This window comes from Pleurodeles waltl, chromosome 3_1 (genome assembly GCF_031143425.1).
Source record: "Pleurodeles waltl isolate 20211129_DDA chromosome 3_1, aPleWal1.hap1.20221129, whole genome shotgun sequence".
Classification (NCBI taxonomy): domain Eukaryota; kingdom Metazoa; phylum Chordata; class Amphibia; order Caudata; family Salamandridae; genus Pleurodeles; species Pleurodeles waltl.
Genome location: NC_090440.1, coordinates 924,892,011 through 924,907,949, shown reverse-complemented (window position 1 = coordinate 924,907,949; position 15,939 = coordinate 924,892,011). Strand labels below are relative to the sequence as shown.

At 45.8% G+C, this 15,939-nt stretch overlaps 1 protein-coding gene across 3 annotated transcripts in view; it reads left to right on the top strand.

Annotated features, from left to right (window-relative positions):
* The window catches only part of KDM1A (lysine demethylase 1A), a 590,627-nt gene that overhangs the window by 96,361 nt on the left and 478,327 nt on the right, over positions 1-15,939 (top strand). For 2 of the 3 annotated variants that reach the window (XM_069223918.1, XM_069223916.1), the window contains exons 3-4: positions 3,152-3,285; positions 4,099-4,177. In XM_069223918.1, coding sequence (XP_069080019.1) covers positions 3,152-3,285; positions 4,099-4,177 — 213 coding nt within the window. The remainder of the gene's footprint in view (positions 1-3,151; positions 3,286-4,098; positions 4,178-15,939) is intronic. The other variant, XM_069223917.1, reaches the window with a different exon arrangement.

Here is a 15,939-nt window from a genome sequence, read left to right as displayed (position 1 = left end):
GATAGTGGTCTTCATTAATAAGGCAGACATCTCAAACTCTTATGGATTATAGTCTGCATCTCCAGCTATATTCTATTTGACTTGAACCAAAGTGGTTATTAGCCAGGAGGTACGTCTCCAGAAATAACACAAAATTCTAGTTTTCTGAAACCAGCTCCAGTTTTCGGCACACAAAATTTATAATGTAATAAAAAGGACCCCAGAAGACTCAACAACACAAAGAATCACCCCATTTGCAGACTGAAAAAAGCTCAACCCTGGCCTGTAATACGACTGATAGCATGTTTGAGTCACACAAGAGACTGCCAGACAAATTTGTAACTCACAGATCCAAGAACACCTGAAAGACTCCGAACAGAACTGTTGTCTTCCCAAATGTAATGTACTGTTCTGCTTTCCTACTTAACCCCTATCGGAGCTTACAGAACCTCTCTGGAATGCACTTGAGTTCAAAGAAGACCTTTATTGTTGTTAATTCTCCCCTACCCACAAGTTCTTGAGAGACGAAATTAGTAGATTTCAAGCACACGTTTAAAAGTAGTTGCAGCAATGAAAGCAAAATATATCACAGTACTTCTCAGTTGCAATGTATACAGCAAATATATATATCATAACAGCAAAGCATAAATGTCAAATTCATCACCATATGGGCAAGGCGGTGGGGCCTAACTCAGCTTCATCTTTCTGGGGTCTGCAAGTTGATGACTCCGGTCAACTGCGAGAAAGATTATCTACCCAAACGGGAGACTGGCAACTGACGTCTAGCTCCAGCCTGAAGTCAAGCAGATTCGAATCTAACTCACTGTAGCTCAGAGTCATCCTTAAAAGCAAACTCAGTGTGATATCCGAGTAACCTTGGAGAGTGGCCAGTTCTCCTGAGCTCTTCGTTCTCAGACTAGATTGCGAGGTAAACACAAAATCTACGTGCTCTTATCAGCTAAGGTCTGGTGTGAAGGAAACAGTTTGGTTCATCTTGTGGAAAAACACAGCTTGGAAGAACACAGACATCTATAATGTCTCAACTGCAATGTCTAACTCCACGTTAAAGCCAATAGGCAGCTAACCTAAATATCAAATGTAATGTCTAATGTCATGTCAAAGCCAATAGGCAGCTGAACTGAATACAAAATGTAACGGCTAATGCCATGTCAAAGCCAATAGGTGGCTGAACTGAATACAGAATGTAATGGCTAACTCCATGTTAAAGCCAATAGGCAGCTAAACTGAACAAAACATATAATGTGCTACTGGTGAACATTGAGCAACTAATATGCGCAGTGGTGAAACACAAAGTCATTGGTCAAACACAATTAATAGCATCACATGTACACGTTCTACTACCAAGACACCGAATCTGAGACTGCTCCGTAATAAAGAGCAGAGACGCACACACTGTACCCTTACACAGGGCACAAGTAATACATAGAAAACAGAGCCAAACATTAGACCCCCAATATAAGGTGCATACAGTATGCACAAGATGAACCCCAAACTGTTCCCTAGTGCAGAGCATAAAATTCAACACTACTTACTGTAGCAGAGGGTAGAGATCCCCAAGACCAGTCAAGATCCTGGAACACAATTTCTAAATATGACCAGAGACCTCTGCTTCCTGGTTGGGTAAAATGATGTAGGATTTGCATTATTCTTCTCCCCATTCTGGAAATTTAGTTGGTTCCTAAAGTTTTATACTTGCAAAGATGTTGAATATCCTACGTATCAAAATTGATGACTTATTTATTAGTAGTGTGCATTAATTTAAACTGTGTCCTGTAATATATGCTCTTAATGCCCTGCATATGCATATTTCTCATGATGTGGTCCCATAACCAATATGGGAAAAGAAGTAAAAAGAGCCTACACTTGATTTTATTAATTGCAACACTGTGTGAAAACCCACTGTTTCATCTAGAGAAGATGTTTTATGTTGGTTAACTGGGGCAGACAGATGAGTGATTCAGCCCTGGCACTTGGATCCTTTACAACATGCGTTGATATGCTATTCCTATAGCCAGAGGAAAGAGTACATTTCCAGACATCAGCAGACAATGAAAGGCAAGGTATTATTAACCCAGTATTAAGGAAGAAGGGAAGAAGGTGTTTTTCTTTTTTTTTGTTATTTTTTTTTTTTTTTTTGTATTTACCTTCTAATACTAGTCTGTTCCTAATGATTAACTTATTACTGTTATCATTCATCATTTTTATGCTCCAAATTACTGTATAATAGATTCATAAGTGGCCGCACCCAAAGAAATTACTCTGATAGTCTCTTGCAGGTTTTGTGAAGTCCTTATACTGACGTGTGCTAATGATTTAGTCTACAAATGGAACTGCGAAATTTTGATCTGTTTTTCCCTGTCTTTGGCCCTGCAGGTTAGCCCCACAGGCCAAGGGAGATCTACCCCTTGAGACAAAAACCCATTGACTCGCACCAAGTAACTCTAGTAAGATACAGAACACAAGAATGGGCCCTTGCTTCAAGGTTCAGATCCCAGCAGGGGACCTTTTTACATTAGGCAGAATCAAACCCAAAAACAATAACCCAAATCTCCTAATGCTATGTAAACAGTCGCGGACTCCCTGAATAGGTACCGTGGACCCCTGGGGGATTCACGGTCCACTGCTGTAAAGTGACCTCTGGCTCATGACACGGATTGAAAACCCCTTGACCCAAAGCTAACCACTAACATAGGTCACACATTACTCCCATGGAATTAATAAATGCATATATTGATGGGTGAGTAGCTGTTTAAAGACATTAATTCATAAAAGATTCAGTTAATGAGTTGAGTGGAATGCCTATTTTAGTATATATGTAGGTTATGCTAATTTTGAGCACTTCACTGATGGCCACAAGGACCCGCCACTCAGATATAAATTATGAATGAAGGGAATCCATTTATGCATGGCAGAATGAAGATGCCAGCAGAATTAAGGAGTCTAATGATAGATCTTTTTTATTTTTTAGACCTACCTACTTTACTTGTTTTCAGCCACCTGCAGGCCCATAGCTCATACAAGTTTTTAAATAACAACTGTGGGTATATCATATTTAAATTTCCTGCATGCAAAAGTATAGATTTCCATTGTGCGAAATGTAAATACAAAGTTCTGTAGCACAGTGTCCATGCATGTTCCTTATGTCTGTCAGGTGTAGAGGGAGCAGCATTCCAGAGTCGGCTTCCCCATGATCGAATGACCTCACAAGAAGCAGCCTGCTTCCCAGATATCATCAGTGGGCCACAACCAACACAGAAGGTTTTCCTTTTTATAAGAAACCGCACAGTAAGTACACAAACTGTCACCAGTAATAAATAATCCTTTCTGTACCACATTTTCAGAACAGCAATAATAACTTAGTAGTTTCGTTCATTTATGTTTCTATCCAACATAACAGGCTGTAGAGCCCTGAATTACCTTTCTGTACCATGTTAGCGGTTAGCCCATTACAATTATTAGGATACATTTGCATCAACAGCTACACATTTTGTCAATCTATATAAAGTACTACAATGTAAGGTGACCTGTAGGACAAAATTCCTACACCCTTGTATCCCTTTTTCTGCTGCCGGTGGACTTTTTCCGAAGACCCACAGGAAACAGCACCGGGAATGAAACCGTTGTCCTCTTTGGTGGCTCATATAAATCTGTATCAACTCTTTGTTAATGTTAAAACCCCCATGAAATGTATTGCATCTCAGAAAAGAATTGAAAGCCTGTTATGAGACTTGTTTTGCATTCATTTGTGTTTCTGAAGGCCCAGACACGCAATGCATTTAGAATCATTTGTTGTCACCTGCTGTTGTATTTTACAGTTTTTTTCGTATGTATAATTATATTTTACTGTATTAAAGTATTTAACCTTTTTAGGTTCCCAAGCAGCTTCATCGGAGTTGTCTTGAATCATTTAGTGGCATAGTCATTTTTATTTTTGTGTGCAAGATTAATTAATGTACAACATAATCTCGATATTCCTTAGATTTTAAAACAAACACTTTCCTTTGTAAAATGGTTACATTTTAAGTTGCCAAGATACTAAGGCTGTGCCAGGCAGAGTGCACATTCAGAAGCTTGTATCTGTTTCTTGTTTCCATTCAGTTGCAGCTCTGGTTGGACAACCCAAAGATTCAGTTAACCTTTGAAACAACACTACAGCAGTTGGAAGCACCATATAACAGTATGTAGATGTTATTGTTTGGTTATGAAGTTATTGAGTATGTGTTAATTCCACGTCAAGGCGCTTGGGGAAATATGCAAATTAAGTAGGTAACATTTCCAGATAAAAGTGTAGGAAAGTCTGAGAACGAACATGCAGAGCTCCTCTGTATAATTACCAAAGCATAACAGGCACCACAAAACCTTGTGCAAATAGAAGTAAAATATAACATATTATTTCTTTATTAAGCATGGCTTAGGCATCAAGTTGCTGTGCTGCACCACATGCTCCTAATACTTCATTTTGGTAATAATTCCACTTGCTATCGCACCCCAGTGACACTTCTATTCTTCTCTGACACCCAACAATCATTTCTGTACTGTGCTCACTTTCTAGAAAAGACTATTAAACCAGGATTCCCCTTTCTATTAATTTGCAAACAAACCAGTTTTGCTACATTAATGTTCCTATTATGGTTTTCCAATTTTTTTGTGGTTATGGTGTTGGCTGCTCTAAAAGAAGAGCTGGACACTGATATTCCCTTCTGACAAAATTGTGTGATATTGTCCAAATACGTTGCTGTGTTAGTGACTTGTCTCTCTGAGGGGATCACCATTAATATTCACACCCACTACATATATCACTGCTCACATGCATGATCCTGGAACACAGAGGCAAAAAAGATAAAAAAAATAAAAAAAAATCTCATAGGCAAAATGATGCCTATGTCAGTACATCTGCCTTTCATTTGTTCTTGATTAATACCATGTACTGTTTATTAGAAGCTAGTTAGAGTATCAAAAGTAGGTTTATAATCTACATCAGCACTGCTGGCCTGGACCATTTAAACAGGGAAGTTAGATAAAAGTTTGCATAAGCATGCAGGGAGAGGAAGAAGTGTGCTATTTCTTTGAACAAACCCAGAAGTTGCTACAATTACAGCACAGTGACAGTTATTCCATCTTTTGCTTTTCACACTCTGAGTTTGGTCCCTGAACACAGGGTTCTGCCCTTCAACTATTTATTCCACGTTTTTATTGCACTTTCATTTTTAATAAGCAGCTTCTAATGGATACTTATAACTGCAGATTCCTCACCTTGTGAATATCCCCAGGCACTCGATCAGGAGATTTTTCTCAATTCCCTTGAATGCCTGGTAGGTGGTGTCATGTACCTCGCGTCTGGTTCGTCCCACCCTGGAAATAAGGTCAGGGCCACATATAACTGCCATTCCGTTTATTCAGGGCCTTTCGATGCAGATCCGGAGCTTGCTCCTTCCTCTCTGTCGCTGACAGAAAGCCTTTTCTACAAACGTTTTCCAGCGTTAAAGGAAAATTCCTCCGCCATCCAAAACTACAGGATGCAAACCCTGCAAGAATTGCCACAAACAGATGTCGGTGACGGACCCCCACAAGGTCTGTCTGTGGTGTCTGGGCACCTCAGATTTGAAATCTGTGCTCAGATGTACTCCAGGGCTGTTCAAAAGCGAGAGACATATATATGGCCGGTTTGAAGTGGAGGATGTTCCTGGGGCCATTCCTGAGAAAGATAATCATCCCACTCCTAGTCATCAGGTAAGTCAAAGTCTAAAAAGAAGCATACTAAGTCCAAGCATGACTCCCTTTACTGTTACTCCCAGCCTGCTACAGAATAGTTCCCACAATTTGTCCCAATTCCAGCCCAATTTTCTGTGGTCATTGGTGACACTGCAACAGATCCATGCCTCCAAAGAGGCCATGTTGCTAATTTTTGATACAGTTACGGATCCCACTTGTGCGTATTCAGTGCCCAAAGTTCTAAGGAGGCCCCTAGTTTGCTTGCCGCAGTCGGATTAATCCTAGACACAAACTGCCTCTTGAACCCATTCCGGGCCTGTCCCAACTCCATGGCGAACAGATACTCAGATTTCTCATATGACCTATAGACCCACGCTGGTCCATCTTGTATCAACACCAACACTAGAGGAAAAACCTATAATTCTATTGGACTTTGAAGCAATTCTACAGTGACCTCAGTTGACCTTGCACCCAGCTCGATCACAGCGCCAGTTAGACTCTGAAGGCCCGCTTTGTTAAGTCAACGTTTTTCAGACCCAGAAAACATGAGATGATGGAAATACTGAGTCACGCCTATTTTTTTTTTTTTTTTTAATGTTATTGATTTTCAGCAACTATAAGATATTGACGACTCACAGATAGGATGATAGGAAACATATTCTGCTCAAATAATTAACACTGTGTGTCGAGCAACAGCGTCCAGCCAAGGACTAAAAACAAAAGGTTAATAATCACAAAACAGTTGTGACGGTGGAGTGCGGCTGGGAATTGACTGGTGATGTCTGTGTTGTGCTGTTGAAGTGTGCTGCGTAATTGTACGTATGGGCATTGTTGCCTATAAGTGCCATGTGGCATACTTGTGGACGAGGATGCTGGGGATGTGTGCCGCAGCTGCAAAGTGTAGAGACTGCCAATGGTCAAGGCGCAAGGTATGGGGCTTGCAGCCGCATTACCCCCTCTGGGGCATCCCATTGAGTTCCCTTCCGGGTGAGTGGGTGTTGTTCTAGGCCTCAATGCTTTTAATGTAGGTCTCTCATCGCTCCTCTCCCACCCTGCCACCTCCTCTTGTGCACAGCAGTTGTAGTACGCCTGCTTTCATGCGTGCCCATTTCAGCAATTAAGTAGCCATTGTTTTATGTCCGGGCTGATGATGCCTTCCATGACATCACAATATGTTGTTTAAATAGTGGAAACGCAAGGTCTGTAAACCTATGTAGTTGTTTGTCTCCATTAGCCTTTGGGCAGAGGCCCGGGAGACAGGACTCAGAAGTGGATGCTAGAGGGTTTTCCACTGTGATGGTTGTGACATCCATCCAGGTCAGCTGCAACACTGGCCTCTCCCAAGCCATTTGGTAGAATCCTCCTTCCCATTTGTTGCACTTAGGGCTTTCATGGGAAGTCTCAGGGAATATGTGTTTGTGTTCATAGGAGAGCTATGTAGTTAAATGGTGTGGAGCGAAATATGTTATTTTGAGATACCTCCTTCACATGTTGGAGCACTTGTACCCAAGCCTTGTCCGTCAGTGGTTGTGGGAGAACATTGTTTCACCTAGTCAGCACTTACTCTGTGTCCTCTGGTGTGCTGGAGGTGAATTTTGTGTATAGTGTGGGGAAAGCTTGGCGTGTGCCTCCGTGTGTTTGGAGAACGTGTATTGCTGGTGGTAGGGACAGTTCTGCCTCTCCAGCATTCCATGTGACATGTACTATGCGTTGTATGTCGTAGTATGTCAGGAAATGGCCCACACCTATGCTACGTGTCCATGATGTCTTGGAAGGTCATAAGGGTGCCATCGTGGAAGAAATCCTGTAAGCGGTCAATCCTCACCTCCTGCTGTGGTGCAAAATCCTATCTCCTAGCCACTCCTTGGAGCCCTAGAAGGTGCCATATCACAATTGATGGTGAATACGGAGCGCGGGGTTCCTGCCATGCACAAATCACTGCCAGTTCAGCAACATTACTGCCATCTGTCGTGTCATGGACATCTACACGGGTCTTTCAACCATGTGTAAATACTAGTCATTCCCAGTATCGTGCGGATGAGCAGTTGTTTGGAGAATGAAGTCATGCTCAGCCAGTGCAGTGGCCACTGCAGCTGTGCCGCCGCATAGTACATTTCAAAGTTAGGCACACCAGGACCTCCTTCAAGTAAAGATCTCTGCAATACTGCTAGCAACGCTTTCCTACACCCTGCCCACATTTTATTACCAGTAGTATGCCATATGGCTCCCGAAAGATATGCCTGGTAAATAGATGTGGGAGTGCCACAAAGAAGTATAAGCAGGGCAGAGCAAGCATTTTGGTGATCACCACTCACCCCAGCAGGGAGCAGGTCAGCGAGCACCAGAAGGAGAGGGATCGCAGTATCAACCCCAGTGCCCTCTCCGCATTACCTTCTGTGAAGTCTTTCTGTGGTGTATCTGGATGCCTACATATTTGAATGTATCAGGAAACCATCTGAGCTGATACTCCGGTGAGGCCACCCCTGTCCAGTGCTGGGGTGGGAGTGAGGGAACATGACTCAGAGCAGTTGACTTTAAGTCCAGAGATGACCCCGAATTCTTCAAGCAAGAGCATCAGGACTGGAAGAGAGGCCCCCATCTAGCGCAGGAAGACCAGAGTGTCATCCGCATAAAACGAGACAATGTGGTGGATGCCCACCCAGCTCGTGATTCCCCAGTCCTGAGCTCGTAGGCGCTAGTGGGAAGCCACCGGCTCCATCGATATCGTGAACATTAGTGGGGGACAATGGGAACCCTTGCCTAGTGCCCCTTTGTATGGTGAGGCTGTCAGAGATCAGCTGGCCCGTCTGGACTCTCTGATTCCTGAATCCAGCCTAGATACACCGGCCCAAACCCCATGCTCTCCAAAATCAGCGATAAGAAGTCCCAGCTCACGATATCGAAAGCCTTTTTAGTCAAGAGAAACAGCAACCCAACTGTTGACCTCGGTTGGGAAGTCGTGTATGAGCCACATGAACCTTTGAATATGCAGAAAAGTACTGCACCCAGGTATGCATTCTGATTGATTGTAATGCACTGGGATGCCAATTACAGGAAGCAGTATATTTGCGAATATTAGGATTTTACAATCTAGGGTCAGATGAGTTAGCGGGCGGTAAGAGTGGACATCTAAAGGGTGTCGTCCAGGCTTGGGGAGGACCATGGTCAATGTTTTACGGAGCAAATCCAGGAGTGTCCATTTGTTTTGTCTTCTTTAAACACCCAGTAGATGTTGGGTGTTCAGGGCTGAGAATGTAGCATAATATCCGATCAGCAGCCCGCCTGTGCCCAGCGTCCTGTTCCAGGAAATTTGTGCAATTATAATCCATATCTCTTCAAGCTAGAGTGGCTCATCCAGTTCGGCCTGCTGGAACGGGGATAGGCGGGGTAACGGTAGCCCAATAAAGAATGCAAGAAACCACATATTTGTGGGGGGGGGGGGGGGGTCTGTGTCCTCAGCTCTGTATAAAGTTTGGTAATACTCTGGATAAGCAGCATTAATGGCAGCCTGCGTGATTACCATAGCCATCCTCTCGCCTGATGGCTCCAATGGGAACATGCTGTTGGTTCTCCTTCACTAGCCGCGCCAACAGCCTTCCCGACCGGTCTCCCTCGGCATGCACCATGGTCAAAGGATGCTTTAGTCATGCCTTCGCAGGCGCATTTCCGTCTCCCTATGCTGTTTGCGCAGCTACTGGAGCCGCTCATTCTCCGCAGTTTGGTTAGTCACCTCCTTTTCAAGAGGGTGCGGTTCCTGTTCGAGGACCACCAATTCCCCCCCGAAGGACTTGGCGAACCCCCCACAGTGGCAGTTATACAATGACCCAGTGTGACCACTTTGTTTGCATCCCATTCCAGAGCCCAGGATGGGGTGGTTCCTTTATTAAGGTCAAGGTGTTGGGTGATACACTTCGACAAGTCATCCCTAAATAGTGAGGGTATAACAGCTCCTCAGTCTACGGCCGGCAGGTGGGTATCCTCAGGCGTAGTCTACCTACTGAAGGGCTAATCACAAGGGACAGTGGTCCTATAGGGTGCGAGCCAGGTACTCTAATTGGAAGACCTCAGCACCCAGTCGTTCAGTGCATAAGAGGAAATCCAGTCTGGTGTGAATATCATGGACAGGGCAATAAAATTAGAACTCGTAGTCCAACAAATGCCCCAGTCGCCACACATATAATAGTCTTTTGGTCAGACAATTTTAGAAGTGTTGTACCGTTCTGATACATGTAGCATTACTCGGGTGAGGGAAGATTCCCAGAAAAGCATGGGGGTGAGTGTCAAGGAAGCCCGACTGATTAGTCTTGGTGCCTACACCCCCAGCAAGGTCAGTAAAGACCCATCTGGGTGCCCCTCTGTTATTACATATCGCCCTCCGACACTGTGGTTGTCTAGCACACAGGGGGTACCCCCGGGGCGATCCAGATAAGCACCCCTCACGCATACGCCGACGAGGCAGTGCCATATACTTGTCCCCACCACTTTGCACAGACCTTGTGAAGTTCAGTGAGCTTTAGGTTCATCTCTTGTTGCATTGTAGTCTGTGTATGGCAACGCTTGAGTTAGGCATGAATCATATCTCATTTGACCGAAGTAGCCATACCTTGCATGTTATTATGTTATACTGTAGGGTGAGACTATCTGTGTGTTCCCATACTACCTGACAGTGATGTGTTGCACTCATTTGGCTGTCTCCCCCTGACTCCCCTGTGCAACTTGCCCAGCAACACTCGCCATTCCAGGTAGTGACTATCCCCATCACTTAAGTGTGCCGGGATTGCCCAGCACCTTGACAAGACTCTGTGAAAACAATCTTAAAACAATAGAAACAAAACAACCGTTCCCCTTCCAGGTCAGATGAACACTTATGTTGCCAGCCATGCACCCTCATCAGTTAACCAATAACTGAGTAAACTTATCTGTAGATGAAAAGTGTCACTTTGCAGTCTATTTGGAGCATGTAATATTGAGTGTCCACCATCTCCTTAATGTGGGCCTGATTTGGATGGCCTAGCATCTACCCTGCTGGTATTGTGGTGGCTCTCCTTGGTCGTGCACAACCTAGCCAGTGCTCTGCCCCTGCAACCTTTTGACCCCGACTGGTATTCACAACAAATCATCTGCTGTCCACAGTGTAAGTTCTGTGCTAGTTTTCAAAGTCCCAGAGCGACCTGTGTCTAAGCCGGAGTCTGAAGTGTGTCTGGATCACAGGAGAGCAACGGGGTTTGTGCTGTGCTTTGTGGTCTCCTTCACTGTCTGTGTTCCCGAGTGGGGCAGATATTAACGTTCCTGCACCCCCAACGTATATGTTTGAGGCACCAGCAATTCACCATCGGACAGGTTCTCTGACAGAGACTGAGCCAATCCCTTGACGTGGAGCTAGGTCCACACATCCTCCGGAAAGGAGAAGACATGTTATGTCTAGCTGTCGATAACCTTAAGCTGTGCTGGTAATAGTGTTTAAAGTGTTGCTCCCAGAGGCATTGCTCAGCTTTCACGTAAGATCCACAAAGACAATATAACTCTGCTGTTAAGCCAGGATATGCTGTGATCACTGCATTCTCCTAGAGCCATGATTCCTTTGCCCAAAACTGTTGCAGGACCAGGTTGGGCCCCTGTAATTAAGGAGTCAGGCGGTGATTGGCTGCGGTGGGGTTCCTTGGGGGCGGTGGGCTGCCAGGTGTGCGATGTGCCAGCTCCACTGCGAAAAGTTTTGGCACTCTTTGCTAGTATTGTGTCCATCAGCCAGTTTTCAATGAAGAGCTTCACAATAGAGCTGTCCAAATGTTGGAGAAAACCCAGCAGGTGGACGTTGTTGTGCCTCAAGCACCCTTCAGCCTCCTCCGCCCTTTGATGTAGCAAGGCCACCTCCTTGCCCATGACCTTTAGTTCCAGTGGTCTGCTCTTAGTAAATTCACGTTGCGGGAGACTACGTCGATTTTACCCTCCAGCTATATTTTAGTGTTGGGACTGCATGAATCACTTTCTCAAATTGAGCTCAGTGTTTGTGGAGAGTGGCTTCTAGGTGACTCAGGGCATCTAAAGCTTGGTCCGGAAAGGTGGGAGGTGGCGCTGGGCTGCTGGGGTCCTGGACTGACTGAGTTATTAATTGTTTTGTGGTTCTCCATTGTGATATCTTTGGATGCGGCCCTGCTGGGGTTTCACATGGATCAGAAGGTGTGTTCAGCTCCCTACCCCCTCTGGCAGCATGCAGTCACAGCTCGCGGGCAGAGGAGCGATAAGCAAGTCCTGCGTCCAGTCATGGAGTCCCAGGTCAGAGGTATTACTCCCCCTAGTTAATGTCTGCAGCAGGTTGACCTGCGGAAAATATCAGTCACCCACGCCAGAGGACTCCAGGTGGCAGTACCCCACTCCTCAGGCCGATGGCCCCTAACACAGTGGTCAAGATGAAAGAAGGGCCATGCTGGGCCAGTCTACCACCCCCTGATCTCGGGCTGCAGGTGCAATCAGTAATTTCTCGGGGCCTTATGGGCTCACCTCACATGCATCAGCCCACTCCTGAGCAATTTGGGTCCAGCGAGCCAGTTCTGTCCTGCAGAGCAAGTTGTAGGCCCAGGGAAATTAGCAACCGGGAACGATCTGTGTGTCCAGTTTATGGCATTAAGGGCGCAAGAGCAGTATGTTCCCAGAGTTGAGCTCTTTTCTAGCCTCCAGTCGTAATGATCAGGGCCATGTAGGTCCCGAAGGCCCAGCTCACGTGCTGCGGTCTGCTCTCTGTTCCGTCGGACCCCGCAGACTGATTTTGGCCAAGCAACGCAAGGAGTAATACCCAAGGGGACTGATACTGAGAATTTTGGTGTTTGTGGGTTGCTGTGGGGCCTCAGTCTTGTATGCAGTGGAGCTGCACACTCCCCAGGCTGGGATTGTCCACCTCTGAGCCGGCTGTTGCAACCCTTGGTTATTGGGCGACCTTTTGCATACATTGCTGGGCACTTATTTCGCCGTAGTGTTTGAGATGATGGAGGTGTCTGCTCCTCGAGGTGCGCCTGGGGTCTCAACTGAGCAGGAACCCCGTGGGGTGGGAGGCAGAGGCAAGCCTATTGGGCACCTCAGGTGGGCTCTAGGCGAAATCCAGTTTTACCGCCGGGGAGCACAACGGCTCCTCAGCTGTGGTGTGGCACTGATGCAGCTCCATTGGAGGCCCTGCTCGTAGGCTGTGCTCCCAGCTCCCATGGTCCTACAAGATACCGGTGGTCTGTACACTCCCCCTTACTCTGGCTTCAAATTTCAACCTGGCCTCTTCATGGAGAAATCAGCCTCTTTTGTATTGGTGTTCAGGAGAACCTGTATCTGCCTTCAGTGTAGGTCAAAATGAATGTTCTCACAAGACCCACAACAAGGAGAGACCTCCTCATAGCTGCTCCTCTCTTTTACTGAAGCCTTCAGCCTACTAAGCACCTGGGAAATACCAGGGCCACACTCCTCCCTCCCCTGCCCCCAGGGGGGTGGGCAGAGTGCCAGGAGTAATAGGCTAACTCCGAGAGACCCATCTTTCCTCTTCGAGCATCCATTGTGGTACAAGCCTCAGCTGGCAAGTTGAACCCAACTTCCTTCTCAACTGCACCTTCCCACATGGGGCCTTTGAGAAAAGGATGTTTCCCTCTGCCAGCCTCGACATCAGATCTGTTACCTAATATTGCCTCAAGGGTCATTACTTTGTTGGCGTTGTGGGACTTGACAAACCATGACGACCTTTGAGCCACTCTGCACAGTTCATACAAGATGGTCAAGACCGTGGAGAAGTATGTGATTAGGTTGGGCCTAGATACTATGGACTGTTTCAGGAGGGCACTTAGTACCAGTGTGGTGCTCCTTTAACACGTGTGTATCAGTAATGGGTTTTTCCAGTGTGATGTCCAAGCATCACTCATGACAGTGCACACCTTCAACAGTTCAGTCCTCGTGTGGCAGTGTCCTAAAAAAAAATGCCACCTGTTTTTGAGAATTTAGAAGGGACATCCAACTGAGGAAACAGCAAAACCTGCCTACACAACAGACATTCCAAGCCTTTCTTGGTACAGGCTGGAAATATAGCTGTCAAGGTCTAGGCCCCCGGGAGAAACGCACAAGACAATTCTCCGCTCTGGGCCCCTCACACCTCCAGCTGCAAATTCCATTTAGTTTGTTCTCAGTGGTGTGTTGTCACCGAGTTGGAGGCAGGATCAGTTATTACCTCCGCAGGTGGGATATCATCACATCAGCTAGATGGGTGCTCCAAATCATCTGGGGCATTTACACCCTACTTTTCCTATCCACCACTCCTAGCATGCCATCAGCACTATAACAACATCCGCAGAACCACTTGTTCAATCTACATAGAGAAGTCCTGGCTGTTTTGGACAGAGAAGGTGCCGGCATCAGAAATTAAGATTGGTGGCTACTCCTGATACTTTCTGGTGCTGAAGAAGGGCAGAGCATTTTGTCCGATTGTAGATCTTTGCTCTCAACGCCTTCCTCTAAAAGGACAAGTTGAATATGCTCACTCTGTCCTGAATCTAGATGACTGGATGATGGCTTTAGAATTGCTGGACACTTATTTCCACATTCCCTTTAGTCCCACCGATGTTACCTGTAATTTCAGGTAGGCCATGAGCACTTTCAGTTCTCTATCCTCTTGTTTGGCCTCATCAACACCACTTGGATGTTAATAAAGGAGATTTTGGTGTACGTTGTACATCTTTGGAGGTTGGTGAAACCACTCTTCCCATACATCAACAACTGGCTGTTAAAGGCAGCTCACATCAAGTAGCTGTGAACCACCTCCAGATGATGGCCAACTTACTAGTGTCTTTGGGTTTCTTCACCAATGTGCCAAAGTCATACCTTACTGCTAAGGATTGCAAAGGCTTCCATCCATTGATGTCGTCCTGGACATGGCACTGTTCCAAGCCTTTCTACCGCCCCAACGAGTCCAGGGCACTTTGGCTGTGATCCCACTGTTTACATCCTTGATCTGGGTCTCAGTGAGAGCTGCTGTGAGACTTCTTGGTCTCCTGTTAGTGAACCACGGCCAGTTACTCGTGCGGGTTCTACAGAGACTGTGAAACTTCTGCAGTGATTTTTACTGGACCATAATGGGACTGGTGGCAGACCCATCTCCCTACCCCACCGAGAATTAACGATTTTGACAGATACATCAATGTTGGGCTGGGGAGGTCATCTGGCAGAGGTTTATTTCACAGGGAAATGGTCTACAACAGAAACCAACGTCCTCATCAATATGCTGGGGTTGTGGGTAATTTGCCTGGCAGTAAAAGCTTTCCTCTCATTAATCAAGGGGGAACTGGTGCAGGTTCTCGTGGGCAACCCCACCGCCAAGTTGGTATTGGCAGCAAGAAGGTTGTAGTGCGGTCATGGGTCTTGTGCAAAAAGATTCTACATCTGGTCCAGTAGTCCGGGTATTTCCTTGATCTTATATCACCTGGCAGGAACTTGAAATACTAGGACAGATTAACTTAGCTGGCATTTCCTAATGGATCGTGAAAGGCAGCTACACTTAGAGGTGGCTCTAGAGATCTTCCACGAATGGGGCGATTTTTGGTTTGATTGTTTCGTCACCGACTCAATCACACATTGTCCAAACTTTTGTGTGTTGGCACCCAACAACCCCACCCCCCCCAATTAGTTTTTCTCTTGTTGACGCTTTCAAGTTGGAATGGAGTTAGATTTTCCTGCATGCCTTTTACTGTCTTGCCCAAATTTTTAAAGAAGATCAGGAATTACTGGACCCCAAGCCATCCTAATGGCTCTGGATTGGGCGAGGAGAGTGTGATGCTAGGAGAGTGTGATGCTTGGAGAGGGTGGTTCCTGGAGCTTCTGGCCGAAAGCATATGTCCTGCAATCCGGCTGCCTCTTAAGGAGACCGTCTGTTGCAGCAGCAGGGCAGGGTCCTGAACCTGAGCTTGCTCAATTTGCACCTTCATGTTTTACGAATAAGCAGCAACAGTTCACTTCTTTTGACGTCTCTCCTGAAATAGTGAAAGTGATTTTGGTGGCGGAAGGGCTACCAGAATGATTTATGCAGGACACTGGGATAATTTTGTTGTTTGGTGTTCTTCTCGGTATAGGAAACCTTTGCAAACCCAACTATCTGATGTTGTCCTGTTCGCCCTATTTTTAGCCCAGCAAGGTCTTGGTGTGATTTGTAAAAGGTTACTTGTCAGCCTTATTGTCTTTTCTGTGATTACCTGATCAGCCAGCTCTGTT